This window comes from Glandiceps talaboti, chromosome 18 (genome assembly GCF_964340395.1).
Source record: "Glandiceps talaboti chromosome 18, keGlaTala1.1, whole genome shotgun sequence".
Taxonomy (NCBI): domain Eukaryota; kingdom Metazoa; phylum Hemichordata; class Enteropneusta; family Spengelidae; genus Glandiceps; species Glandiceps talaboti.
The window spans coordinates 9226059-9241577 of NC_135566.1; the positions used below are offsets into that span (position 1 = coordinate 9226059).

At 36.7% G+C, this 15519-nt stretch overlaps 1 protein-coding gene across 1 annotated transcript; it reads right to left on the reverse strand.

Annotated features, from left to right (window-relative positions):
- Window positions 1-513: 513 nt before the first annotated feature.
- LOC144449084 (uncharacterized) lies at window positions 514-15448 on the reverse strand. The gene is made up of 25 exons (XM_078139506.1): window positions 15344-15448; window positions 14984-15132; window positions 14727-14855; window positions 14257-14395; window positions 12642-12828; window positions 12269-12474; window positions 11923-12035; window positions 11495-11614; window positions 11226-11354; window positions 10552-10773; window positions 10236-10373; window positions 9924-10101; window positions 9513-9644; window positions 9056-9193; window positions 8608-8738; window positions 8191-8335; window positions 7512-7672; window positions 6563-6806; window positions 5563-6135; window positions 4510-4713; window positions 3947-4137; window positions 3608-3716; window positions 3065-3393; window positions 2668-2875; window positions 514-2032 (listed from the first exon to the last, which is right to left on the reverse strand). The coding sequence occupies exons 1-25, from the start codon at window positions 15441-15443 to the stop codon at window positions 1767-1769; spliced, it is 4641 nt and encodes a 1546-aa protein (XP_077995632.1). The 5' UTR covers window positions 15444-15448; the 3' UTR covers window positions 514-1766.
- Window positions 15449-15519: the final 71 nt, after the last annotated feature.

The following is a 15519-nucleotide window of genomic DNA, read 5'->3' on the forward strand; positions in this document are numbered from 1 at the left end:
TATTTAGTGGTATAAAACAGATTCCATCAAAAAGTAAATCGTTTTCGTCGGATAAGAACTAAAAGGATCCTAAACCATCATTTCCAAACTAAAAAGTTACGTTTCCATGCCACGTTTAACTATTTAGTGGAGTACATGTGTGGTGATACGATCGACTAAATGTATTGAGAGAGAGAGAGAGAGAGAGAGAGAGAGAGAGAGAGAGAGAGAGAGAGAGAGAGAGAGAGAGAGAGAGAGAGAGAGAGAGAGAGAGAGAGGGAGGGAGGGAGGGAGGGAGGGAGGGAGGGAGGGAGGGAGGGAGGGAGGGAGGGAGGGAGGGAGGGAGGGAGGGAGGGAGGGAGGGAGAGAGAGAGAGAGAGAGAGAGAGAGAGAGAGAGAGAGAGAGAGAGAGAGAGAGAGAGAGAGAGAGAGAGAGAGAGAGAGAGAGAGAGGAGACGCTATGTATGTATGGGTGTATTCAAATTTATGTATGTATGTATGTATGTATGTTAAAATAACAGGCTATATTGGATGTTAGAATTATTTTATTTCAAAACGTTTTCTGCGCATTCATGTTGTTTGGTTATAGATCACATACAGATTGTTTCGTCAATGTCTGATTAAATTGGTTGTGATACCTCAATTTGTACTACAATTGACCAGAGAACTATAGTATATATTATAAAGACCATACTCAAAAGTTACAACCACTTACATTATGTGTTAATTTTGCTGAATATATAGCCTTTAGTTGATCTCTCAACATTTTCGTTCAAGTTTGCTGGTAGTTGATTAGCATCGTGTCAATTATCAAGTTCAATCTCAAATTACGGTTACGAATTCTTGCAAAATATATATTCCCGAACGTATTAATTACTAGTACATTTCATATTGAAATAATATATCGAAAAGGGACTATCTAACAAATGGCTGTGTACAATTTTAGATTTGTCTGGGTAAGCTGGCATGAACACACACGGCAGGAATACTTGGATTTTATGTATTTACCATCACTACCAAACCCCTCCGTTCATTAGTGCACAGGGCATTGCTAATTTATGTTAACCACGCTACCAAATATATATCCTCGAGAAAATGTCATTTCTAAACTCGGTAATTTTTCGTTATCTTCGATTTTCGTTTGACCCCACTTTAATTATCATACTTGTTTATTGAAAATAAGTCGCAATATCAACATACTTGAATGAAATCACAAATAAAAAGTTTCAAAGGTTTATGTATCGGTTATTCTGTTACACAGCAAAGGCTTTTACGAAAGAACTGTTACGATAATTTGTAAAACAGGTCTTCGTCACTTAATATTAATTATGGCATCATTTGCCTTGAAGAACAACTTAAACACTCCGTTGAACGCAAACATAAGGCAGTCCTTAGATTTACAACCGTTGTGCAGTATCACTTGTTAGAAATCTTAGAATGTTTGTATAGTTGCTACCTTCGAAACCAACCGTGACGTAATGAACACCAAGGGAAAAGTAAATTGGGCCTAGGATCTGCAACTTATAAAAGACGATAGATACAACATCTCCATCTTGATTATAAGACAAATTCAACTTTTGAAAAAAATATACTTTGAAAAAAAGACTCCCGTCATCACCAACAGCGCTAGGCTTAAATGCATACCAACTTCATATTATATATTGTATACCAGGTCTTTTAAAATACCGAGATTAAATATATTCTAATGTCAACACATTTTGTCCGTATATGTAATTCGAATTGAAGAGAAGCAGTCATAGTGTCTGCTGGAATCTTTGTCACCGTTCTTAAGTATAAGAAAGAACATCGTTGTAAAGGTTATGCAGCCCAGCCTCGTTAACAGCCACAATAGTGACGAAATACTCCATTGATCGGTCAGCACCATAGAAGTCGTATGTTGTCTGGCGTGTTTCATACCACTTGATGATATTACTTCCACCTAGTACAGTGCTGATGGTGATGTCATAGATCATTGTGGAGTTGCTTAGAAACACTTGATTCCAGTCCATTCGTATGATGTCAGAAGCAGACCACGTGTAATCCAATTCATTTCCTGAAAATATATAATCAAGAATAAAATGTACTTTAAAATTTCTTATCATGAAAATTATTAAACGATCGCGTAGCATGTTGACAATAAATAACACCACAATCATACTTAGTGGGCGAAATTACATAATTCCAGGGCGTAGGACCGCTACACGTTTTAGTTGTTCCATGTCTTTTTCATGAGTATCTATTACTCTTGTTAGTTTGTTACTTATAGACATATCTTACAATATCTGAAAAACTAATTTTTTTTTAACTGCCGATATATGGCGATATCAAAGATTTAACTAGGTGTTATACAATCAATCAAACGCACTGCTGCAATTTCGCAAGTTTTACTACTACACTCATTTGAAGTACTTTGATACCGGGGAAAACGTAAAGAAACGAAACACCAGATACCAGAGCTAAAGATAAACTTTTCCCGTATTAACGTTAAAATGGCACTGTGGCAATCTTTAAGATATTATCAATATACCTTTTAACGGTTTGAGACCATTTTTTTTAATAAACAATGACACCTTCAATATCAATTGCAAGTAACAATGCTCTCCCTACCATGATGTGATAAACACCGTGGAAAAAGATATGAGTCTTACTGTCACGGATAACTATCAACTAAGAACAATAGTTCTTTACCTGTAATTATTGGATGTGATGTTTCAACAGAAAGATTAGATGACAAAATATCACTCCTTATACCGCCATTATTAACAGCCCGTAACTGCAATTGATATAGGTTGTAGGAACGCATACTGATACCAGAGACCATTCCCGCCATTTGCCCGTCCTGACCAATAACATTCCAATCAGTATCAGCATTGTAACCCTCTCCAAGAAGTCGACACTACGTTAACACAAGAACATATAATATAATACAGTTAGGGTGAAGTGAATCATGCATTTCAGAAGATAGAAAAAAGTTGTCATTGGTAATACATTAACATAAAAAATATTCTGCATTCTTAAACTGAAAATATAATTGTTATGAAATGATTTTCCTTTATATATTTCCAAACCAAAAACAACATCTAACCTCATAGTAAGAAATGCCAGATATGTCTTCAAACCCATCCCAAACGATATTGATATTGTCTGTCCGTGATTGGTGGTTTCCTCTCGTCTCGTACATAGATGGGGAACTTGCAACCAATCGAATTGTAGCATCATCTATGGAGGGTCTTTGTTTGACTATGGTCACGCCACTAGATGTCACCTGACTGTACAAACCAGCAAAGTTCCTACATCGAATGGTACAGTACACTGTATGTCCGTGCATAAGGAAACCACTGAGGTCTTTCTCAGCTGTATGCAGCGTGTCAGTAACTGTAAATGGACTCAGCGTGGCAGAAGACGGACTTAGCCCTGAATGGAAACAAAGACGAATACATAATTATGTATTTATATCACATTACCTCTGGGTATTCTTCCTGTCACCAACTACGACAAAAATTAAATATATTCGTTTTGGTATTTTAATCATTCATTTCTAAAAACATAATTTCTGGATCGTATGTTGACTTCATAAATATTCCTGGACCAAAACACCCCCATTTAGTCATTCGAATTCTCTACTTACCTATTGCCCATTCACAGAATTCCACTCCACTTTCATCATCAACAACATGCCATCGTATTGTGATTACATCTGATGTTTGATACGACAAGTCTGCATCTTCATTCCCATCCTACAAAACAAAAAACAAAACAAAACAAATAACGTTATGAACGAACTGTATCCGTTTAATTAATGCATCAGGTATGAATATAAATTACATTTATATTATTAGTCATTAACAACTATTATAGTTTATACTGTAGAGTAATTGGTGATGATTAATTGGAATCACAAAATGTAGATGTAAATTGTAACGGTAGATGTAAATTGTAAATCTGGATGTAAAATGTCTGCATTCACCTTTACACAGCATACATTAGGAGGTGATACGTCAACCACTACTTCTTCAGAATAGAAAACAGATACCAAATCTGCTGCATTCCTAGCTGTCACCGTCACGTGAATGGGTATGCCATGGGTGAGAAGTATGTCGTCAGCAAAGGCGTGCGCAGATCTACCAATAACAGTAAAGGACTGGACCTGAGTTCCACCTGTTGTCAATGAAATGGAATTTGGTGCTTACTACTGTGTTGTGGATAGTTTTTTTATAATCACATAATTGTCATCATCATATTATCCCATTTCCCTTCTGTATTCATTTGCTTCTGTCCCCAGTAGAGGGTGTAAATTGATTTTTATATTATTTACTGATACTTCTTTATGCCACTACCTTATTCAGGTGTACATTTTACTTTGCAAGACTTGAAAAATTGCTACGACCTCTCAAAATAGGAACTCGTATCCCTTTCTAAAAGAAGATTGTTCTTAGGATGTTGTTTCTTATATTTGGTTCAATAAGTGTAAAAATATCTTAAATGTTGTTATAACATTTTTAAGAAAAGGACAATCTATAACTTTCTCACCTTTAATAGTTCCTATTGCCCAGGTGAATTCTATGATGGGAGACTCTGGATCCACAATATCCCAGCTTGCTGATACTGAATGTAGTTTGCCATTAGTTCTGGTGTGTACACGAATACAACTCTTTGCAATTGGTTGATTGACAACCAAATAATCATGGTCGTCAATGTGAAGATGTTGAACAGCCACGTTGTCAACTGCAAGACCTACAAGGGTATTGGTGATATCAGGGAGCTGTATCAACTGCTTCATGTTATTCAGCGTTGTTTTTTTTATTTTAGGAACAATGCATGTTTTGTTGGTAATGCACTCTGACACACACGGAAATCTTTAAGTATGTTCGCAAAACAAACAAGGTGTAACTGATAAAAAAATCCCAGGTTAGCAGAAATAATTCTCTTGACATTTATTTTGATGTATTACATGAAAGTTAAATTGACATTGCCTTGGCATTTCCCCAAGGTGACATAATATTTATCACACAGAGAAAACAATACTAATAGAGGTGCCACACAGTTTGGATGCAGAAGTAGAAAAGTAACTTCATGTTGATTATCAGTAGGAAAGTAACCAAGTAAAGCTATTAAATCATGACATGTCCATGTGTATTTCATTCAGCTGAAACCTGTTTTTTACAGTGTGACACTAAAGGAATAACTTATGCTTATCACTGTGTATCGATAAGGTGTCCTGCTCTGTGTGTGTGTGTGTGTGTGTGTGTGTGTGTGTGTGTGTGTCTGTCTGTCTGTCTGTCTGTCTGTCTGTCTGTTATTGTGTAGCTTATATGCTTGTATGTGTATGTAAAAAACGTCGTGTCCAATGAGTAAAACACCAAGGCAACTTCAATTTCCCTGTAAAACAACATCTAAGGACTTATGAATTGAACTGTATCAATTCATTGCCTACACGCTACAATGAGTTTTATGGCAATTCGTAGTATTTTGAAAAGAATTGTTTAAAGACTTAAAAAGAAAATTACAACCTTACTTACAGTCCAGAATATTTGAATCTGTTCATGCCTTAAACCCTGTCCAGTGTAAAGACATTACACTTACCATTTCTTTCACCAAGCGAACCAATTTTTACCATCGATGACCTCGATTTTGCAGTAAAATAATAGACATGCTCATACCAGTCAATGTTACCATTACCATGACTACCAGTTCGTTGATACAGTTTGAAGACACGATGTTGGCCAGGCATGTGTACGTATCCTTCTTGTGAAAGAATGGGAACACTTGAGTCACGTAGATGGCTGATGTAGAAGGAAACCTTGTATTTTTCACCTTCTGTTGTTGCAATAGTTTGTGACACACTTCCATGTAGGATAAGATACGCACTTCCTGATTGGGCGTCCAGATTTGCAGACTGTATCACATGACCTGTTCCTTCCATCTGCCAGTCTTTGGGAAGGCAGATGACGGAGGGATATTTACAGTCAGTGTCATTATTTTCATTTTGTGTCTCAAAGTCTTCAAAAGAGGGATTAAGTACCACATTCGAGTCACTAAGAAGCTTGAGTATGTTTTGCGGAGGAGTTGTATCTATGGTAACGCCATTCGAAACCGCTACACCAGACTGCAACCCAGCTGCATCCACCGCAACTACTTTGGAGTAGTACCGTACGCCTACAGACAAAATGCAAACAATTCTTAACTATGATATGCATTATTGTTCACATGCAAATTTGCATATTAAGTAGAGCACACGAAGGTGACCAATTTCTCTGAAAACCAAAGTTCTGGAGATTTAGTTACACCTTGCAAGATGAAAGTTGATTTCTGGTTCTTTCAATTTGGGTTTCCATCACCTTGTTTTCAAGGGAATTGACAATCTTTCATTTGTCACTTTAGGTAACAAAGTGTTTGGCCGCCAGATTCGATTCTAAAATGGCTTCATTTTTGGATCATTTTGACCTCATTATACTTTAATTTGACAAAGTAACAACAATTGAAATGTTTAAGAATTTATTTACGAGGCGAATACTACATTTTCAAAGAATAGCATATATAAGTGTTACACGTTCATTAAAGCTATAATGAGATGAATAATTACCAAGTGTCATAGGTGTTGTGATGTCCGTAGATTGTGCCAGATGAAGTCCAACGTCTTGACAAGGGAGTACATCTTCATGTCCAGGTTGACTACCAACACACCATAGATAATGATGAATTGAAGAGTGTAAATCCGAAAATCCATGCCATGATGCTGACACAACGGTGCTGGAATTTTGATAGTCTACGTCATGAATTCCAAGCCCATCGTATACAGAGCCAGAGCTGGGTGGTATTGTATCAATCTGGAAGACACAAAATTCTTAAGAAATGTCAGATCCTTGTTGGGGATAAACAGATGCTACATACAGATGATCACCATTCTAGATGTTTGCCTATGGCTGTAAACATCAGAATAGTTGTCAATACTCAAGTACTAAACGCTAGTCTGCTAGATTTTCCACAGTAATGGCCAGTCTAAAGGCAATTGTAACCACAGATGATAATATATTTTCTTCAAAGAGAAATACATGGTTGTGTATTTGTCTTTAGATTTGATTTTAGCTGGGATTTTGACCTATTCAAATATATCAGCTTGATATCCTTGGAGGAACTTTTAAGATCTATGTCAATGGTGTTGCCCTGCAATGATATCGTTACAACTATCCGTCGAGTGATGAGTGATAATGTGATCAGCCCCCCCCCCCTCCCCCATCACCATCTTCATCCAGTTTCCCCAGGTTTAATTGGGTAAAGGTATACATTTTGAATGAACATATTTTTTTTAAATATTTTAGCTTAAAAATACTTGCTGTCGACTTATTTTGTTCACACCTAAAGAGAATAAAGTTTCAGTTGTACATGTATAAAGTAGAGTTTTCTGAAGTCTAATAAGTCATGGAAAGTCATTGAGAAAAGAACCAAAAACAATTGTCTGCATTGTTTATTAATTATCGAAACATATGATAACTTGGTATTTAACTACAACAGCGTCTGAAACTTCATCTTACCAAGACGCCATCAGAAGATGCTATTGTATACAGCCCTGCATGATTTACAGCCATGACGTTAGAATAATAGGTATGTCCTGTTTGTAGATTTAGATCTGAAAAGATGACTTTGGATACATTGGCTTCATGGACACTTAAATTGAATGGTCTGACGTCTTCACCTGTAATATAGGAAGGTATTGTCTATCAGGTGGTTACGAGTTAAGAATAATTTATTTCGAATGACAAAAAAAAAACGTTATAGAGATACCACTTTAGGAAATAATTAATTAATCAATCAATCAATCAATCAATTAATCAATCAGCCAACCAACCAACCAACCAACCAACAAACCAACCAACCAATCAATCAATCAATCAATCAATCAATCAATCAATCAATCAATCAATCAAAAACATAGTCTTAATGTCATTCCTGAATTTCTCAACAACAGTGCGTTCCACAATAGTGGGGAGGCACGTGAAAATGAGCGTTCACCATAGAATTTCAGTTTACAATGAAGTACGTGTAGTAATCCTTATCATCGGAGCGAAGTACACGAGGGACGGGGGGTAGCACACATCACATCCAAGATGTAAACAGGTGCAGTATTGTTAGGTGCCTTGAAGGTGATTAAAAGTACTTTGTTTTGCTTTGATCTGTCTGCTATACGAATAACAGTGATTAATATCAACATACCTTGAATGTGGGAACTGATGGCTACCAAAAAGTGGCTTATTTCATCTTTATCCGGGAATACGTTTTTCCAGGAGACTCCAAGGGTCCAAGGATTACTGGAGTAGTCAATGTCAATAAGGGTACTCTCATCGGTAATATCCTTGACCTAGAAGGAAGGAATGTCACTTGAATTGTACATTTATCTGTAGTAACAACTCGTAAGTTATAAAACTTGTGTTATGTGTTGTGTAATTCATGACAGTTGGCGGGTATGTTCACTCTAAGACACAGGCACTCATTAAGGAAACATTTACCACGAGTTTCTAAATGTATTGTCAATGAATAAACTATAATTTGGGAAGAGTTAATTCACTGAGTAGTGAAGACAGAGAATTCCTTCCTTTATGGAATATTTGTTCTGCTATTGCAAGATTTTACCTTTCGTGAAGTTGAAATCTTAGGGTTTGTAATGTCTGCTTGTATCCCATCAGATTCAAAGACTGCATATGTTTGATCATCATACCATGCCTTCACATAGAACACATACTGTGTATCGTGGTCCAGGGAACCTTGGAAATGCAATACATAACTGGAATAAGTTGACTTGTATGGATTGTTACTCCAATTTCAGAAATACTGTATTGTCATCGTTGTACACGGCCGAATATACTTCGATTTTTGATAGAATATACACATTGTAGTAAATGGAGTGGTCAATTTGCGAAGCCTTGAGGTCATGTTTCAGCCACATCAACGCAGGGCCCCGCTAATCGCCAAGCGTTTTGATGACATTGTTGGGTGTTACATATTACATATTAAGTTATGTTCTCTCGCTAAAACTGACTTTAGTAGCAGATAACATGCTTGATTCTAAAATCTTACTTACCATCTTTCAGCGAGAATACTGCAATTGTATCCAAACCAGCTTCTTGCCATATTCTATCCATTGCTGGATCAAGCAATCCTGCACCAGGTGTTTCTCCCTTGCTGCCAGCCGTCCATTCATAGCGTTGAATTGCAATACCTACAGTTACGTAGCAAAATACGACACGAAATGGATGGCAGTGTATATGTATTTAAATATGTGTACTATCAAGTACACCAATTAATTGTATTGCATATAGCAAAACATTGTACATAACGATATAGAATAAACACTGAGACAACACTGATGGATAAAACCTGAGTGAGTGAGTGAGTGAGTGAGTGAGTGAGTGAGTGAGTGAGTGAGTGAGTGAGCGAGTGAGTGAGTGAGTGAACGTAGTATGTATTAAATGAAAAAAATAATAGTAATGATACATAAATAATAATTATAATAGATAAAGGTGTCATGAAAATCATACCTGAACCAATATGTCGCCATTTTGCTGCAATGGTGCATGTTGATGGCGTGTAATCATAATCTTTGAAATTATCGTGGTCATCATGGTAGTCTAACACATCAAATACCTCAATCTGCTGATGGTCGCTATCACCTACAAAAGAAAAACGGAGTCTCGCATCATGACTACCTAAACTAATGACTTAAACAAAATGTATACCTTTATACGTCTGTTGCAATATGTTGTAGTGATTCCATGCTTGGTTATTAGTTCAGTCACTTCACCGACATTTTGAAAATTATTTTCTACAGATATAATTAAACGTTATCTTCCGTAAAGACATAATCAACTGCATCTTCAGAAATAGCTGCAAACGTTTCCATGGCAACATCATTGTAAATACAGAAATACTGAGTGCATTTTGACAATTACCTGATACATCATTACAAGGTAAATAATCTTCTAGACAAAGCTGATTCTGTGGTGCACACGTACAGTGTCTAGCACATGATTGTACATCACAACGTCGAAGTAACGATAAAACACCACTGACATCGTTCGATCTGACAATCACAAATGTTTCATGAGCTTCGTAGCTTCGTAATCCAACCTGTGAGGAGATATGAAGTTTATAGCAAGAAATGTTGAGAAAATGTACGTGACTAGATAGCCCACAATTGTGTATCATTTATAATCGTTTGAAAGTACTGAATGCAAATAACTCTAACAGTAAATGCAGCTTACCCCATTCACTGCCCATATGGTGCAATATATATGTTCTCCAGGTACAAGATCTCTTATAAGAGGAATCTCCAATGTCTGAACACTTCCTTCGTCGTAATGTGAAACTCCATCAATGTAGTCTGTACTCGCACTTAAATCCTACGACATGCACATGGATAAAATAAGAGAATTATCTAAGTTTCAATCAAATAAATTTGGAGTAGTTTTCTTACAATATTAGAAAACAAAACCAGGTTAAGTTTATATATGATTGGTTTAAGTTAGATTGTAACACACAGCTCCCAATCAATGCATCTATCTTGAAGTCTAGGCTTACCTGGGTTAAATCCCATAAGCCAAAATTTGTACCAACTGTTACACCGTAATGGCTTATCCCTGAATGCAGGTCTGCAAAGCCTAGCCATGCTAAATTGACGGAAGTCGGTGTATCTTCTTGACTTTGGTGGTACGTCATCCAACCATCCCTGTGGCGTGTGAGACCGGCTGCATGATCAGTTTCAACAGCGAATGTTCCAACAGTCGGCGGGCTAGAATCAATCTGAGATAGAACAGGTTTCCAGTAAGTAATGATATTTGGTCATGATAGAGGCTCTAGTCATAAGTATTACAGGATGAGTACCTATAGATATTACAAAATGACATTCAAAATCGAGTAAATAGACCTTATGAATCACATATGTAAGTCAATGTTGTAATTGACTTCCAAATTGCGACAGTAACTGAATTAACATGGAATCTCTATACATAAGCAAATTAAAAAAATAGTATTTCTACTTCTAATTTTCCTGAACATTGTCAATCTCTTTTCCATATACTATAAACCTATAAAGGCATATGGCATTTACCTATGCAAAACAACGTATATATGAATAGTGGAAGTGGCTATCCAAAAATCCAATGCTGTACGTTAGTCAAATTGTTTTCATGTACAGAACTAGTCAAGTTCACGAATGCATTTAAACATCAGCAGAGAAAAATGACAGTGCTTACCAAAACTCCTTCTGTCTCGCTCTCTGTACAAAGTTTAGCAGCATTACAAGCCACTACCTTAACATAGTAGGTATCGCCATCGTGAAGTGTCAAGTTAGTGAAAGTATATTCACGGACACCTCCTGCGACCTGCAAATTTTGGACGATGATTTGTTTAGTATCAAACACTTCTATGTTTGAGGATAATACAATAAAAGAAAATAAACTTATACAAACAATGTGACAACTGCATCTCAGTTCATGTGGACTAGAAAATCAAACCAACATACCTTGACTGGAGGGATAGACATGTCTGACTGGTGATGTGTAAACACTGACAACAAATGGTTCTCTATTGGACTCTCTGGATCACTGAATTCCCACTGTACACGTAGTACGGAACGCCATACCTACGAAGAGTGTGTTGAATAATCAAAAGGAGATTCCATTAATTTAGTTCTCATGTCACAGATAACAGAGTATATGTAATTCAAATTAATACTAATATGTATATGTCTACACAAGAGAAATACTATCGACTTATACATCTATGTACAGTTTTTAGGCTATCAGGTTGATTGCTTACTTTAGTAAACAGTACTTGGTGCATATGCTAAAGGTGAACCTAAGCTTGACACTTAATACACTTGAAACGTTCCAAAGGGTATTTGTATAATAGGAAGGAAAAAAGTAATCAACAGTATATTGTTAATCCTACCTGTGTGTTTCTTGTTATTGAGCCAACTCCCTCAACGAACTGGATTCCATTTGCTATTGCTGGAGGCGATTGGTCAACTATTATGCCATTTGATGATGATGCGGTATATATTCCTGATAAAATAATTAGCAACATGGAATTACAATACAATTATGACTATTTAGTTCAACTTAAACAATTCGAGTAATCCGGATCTCTTTTCATCTTATGAGCTTAGGGGATATCAGCAAGAAGCATGTACGAATTTGCTTAATTCACTTGCTTAAAGGAGTTTATGATCGATTTCATAATCTAATGTAAAACTTACAAACTTCAAGTTATAAAATTAAAAATACAGGTTTCATACCTGCCCTGTTGTACGCCCTCACTGTCACATATAAAGGAGTGTTGACCGGTAAATTTAGTTGAGATATAAAAGCTTTTTCTGTCAGATGCAATCTGATTGGTTCAAATACGTCATCACCACCCGGTGTTGTACCAGCGAACCATTCATAGTGAGAAAGCTGGGTATGGGGATCATGGAAGTTGTACCAATGAGCTGCCAATGTTGTCCTGAAAAACAAATGCACATTAAATCTAAAGACAAAAACAAAGGTATAACAATTGTCGCAAATTCAAATTGAAATTGTCCTCTGGAAACGACTTTCCGATATTCTGAATGAGATCTGACAATAGTGAGAGTCTGGATTAGAAATTTATGAAAGATTCTGTAGTTTTACCTTGACGATTGAAAGGAGTGATCTACGTCACTAATCCCATCATACACCATTCCAGCAATTGGTGGTGAGTCATCAGCAATGATACCATCTGATGTCACTGTTGTACATAGATCAGCTGCATTACATGCTGTCACTGTTGTGTAGTATCTTATTCCAGGTTGAAGACCAAGATCTGTAGCCGTCATTTCTGAAGAAATAATTAGTATTGCACAATTTAAAATCAAACAAGTCTTCATCGAAGACATAGCACATATTGTACGGTTTGCAGATAAGTATAGGTTTCCTTCAGTGAAAATAGTATGGGCTTTAATATAATTTATGTGTATATATCCAATATTACTTATGTATATGATTTGAAAAAACAAACACAAATACTACAAATCTTAGAATCTGTTATGCCAAAAAGGGTTGTTTTTGATACTATAACGGTCAAATTCGGGGTCATACAAACTATACCAGACAAAATTACACACTATATTATCGAAGTACAGTCACTGTTGTAGTTTTCGGACAGACTCTGTTTTCGGACAGATATCGACTCGTCCCGCGATCGTCGCCGTTTTCTCCGGAACTGCCATATTGTCATGCTCAAGCATTTGTACGAAAGATCAGGTGATACTAAAGCTTTGATTCCGCACTAATTTTGTGGTATCGGTTTTGAGAGTACTGATATTGGCAATCACAAAGTATGTAACAACAATATGTTTTCGCTACAGCAAAGTATGCGGAAATGTTACAAAATCCCTTGAATAGCATTTCGCTCTTATTTAAATCTACAAATATTTCAGTAATAGTTTTCCCCAGTGCTCCGTTCAAACTAGAAGACATTTTCCATGAAATCTTGATGTTTTTTGAACGAAAATGTGTTACGTATCTGGAGCAAAGAAGCGTCTCAGATAACATACAGACAGTGCTCACGTTTACGCGCCCAAGACATAGACGTCCAAGCGGCGCCATGAACTGTGATCGAATCCCGGGGTCGAATTCGGTAGTAGGACAGTGTTCATGATATTTCCTTTGCAAAAACAATCAACTTTAGTGTAACGGTGATTAATATACCACAATACCAATGTTTTTGCCCAATATTTAAATCAAATGGAGTGGCAAAATTCTTAATTTACGCGACAAATACGTAAATCAGTGTTTAAGTTCGTGTCCGATTACCAATACTGTCGTCCGATTACTAAGTCATCGATGTAGGGTTATAAATTTGGGGGCTACGTCATCCACAAAGTTACTTCTGCCTATAAACACTAGTGTTGAAAAAGACCCTAAGGAAAATTTATAAGCAGCAATGATGGCTGTTACTTTTTTGCAGTGTTTATCCAACAGTAATGGTCGAATAACATGACCCTGTCCGAAAACTGCGACAGTGAGTGTATTATGTTTACTAAGCTGTTGTACAAATAGTTTAATTTATATTGTACGTATTTATATTATATGTTTCTTTTGATATATTTCTCTATTCCACAAATATTTTATTTTTATCACTTAGGATGTGCTTGTCCAATATCTCACAATGGTAAAAATAGCATTCCCAATCCTTATAAGCTGCTAAGTTTAGTTATGATATTACAATACTAAGATATACTCATTTCAATAAAGGCAACGATACCTGTCAATATTCCGACGTTATGTTCTTCTATGACGTCATCACATCCGGGACAGCTACCGATTTTAACCGAGTACCCGACTACTGTTGTATGAGGATCGTGGAAGCCATCCCATCTTGCACCGAGCGAATCTAAATTTGTCTTTAAATAGAGAATGTAAACATGATCATAGGACCAAAGCTTTCACTGGGGGCCATTGCCACTGCTAATTAGCCACTTTGCGGCATTTCATTTTCTAAACAAATTTCTTGGAAGACTTCTATTGCTGACCAAAAAATAAAATGATTTCTACTGTGATTTGCAAAGCAATATATTGATGGAAGCTACGTTCCATGTTATTGTCCGCAGTGTTGGCTTGTGGTACTACGATAAGGAGAACCGATAGGTATTAATAGCTGTGACTGTTAGGAGCCAAAATGGATTTTGAATTATGAAAGACTTGAAGAATCATAGCGTTTTATGACATCGGTACCTGGAAATCCTTGTCTGCAGAATCTTCTGACGCCACACCATCATAAATAGCACCCTCCTCTGGTGGTGTGCCGTCGACAACCACACCCCAGGATGTTACTGTGGTCGATAACCCCACGCCATTGTATGCCTATAATAGAAAATGTCCTTATTTTGTATTACACAATGACTTGAATGGGTGTCTCAAATTGCGCGACATACCACATATCACAAGATGACATTTTGCTGTCAGTAATGTGTGTGTCTAAACTTACTTACCTTAACTGTCACATAGTAAACGTGGCCTTGCAACAAAGTCATACTATTGGTATCGTCGGCCAGTATTTCTTCTTGGTTTGTAGCTGTACATGGGAACACATCTGCAATCCCAGGGTTTGATCCTATACACCATTCATAGTGGTCGATTCCTGGGGAAGACAACATTGCATATATTGTATAATGAAAACATATACTTAACCTTATTAGTAAATAATTCTTACAAAATTGTGGAATCTTTGGCCATCATGGTATATTTTACAAGGCAAGAAACTAAGGGTTGATGTCTCATACCAGGTTCGAAAATTGAACGTTCAACGGCAGAGGAAAGGGGAAAAAAGGAACAAAACTATTAGTACATACCACTTTCAACATCATCAAATACTCCATTCCACGTAGCTGGCAGTGATGAGGTAGACGTAACGAAAGAACCCCCAACGTCAATCTCTTTGCCAGAGGTCATTGGAGGAGTAACATCTACTGTGATTCCATCGGAGATACTTTCAGCCGTACGTCCAACAAAATCAAAAGCTACATTT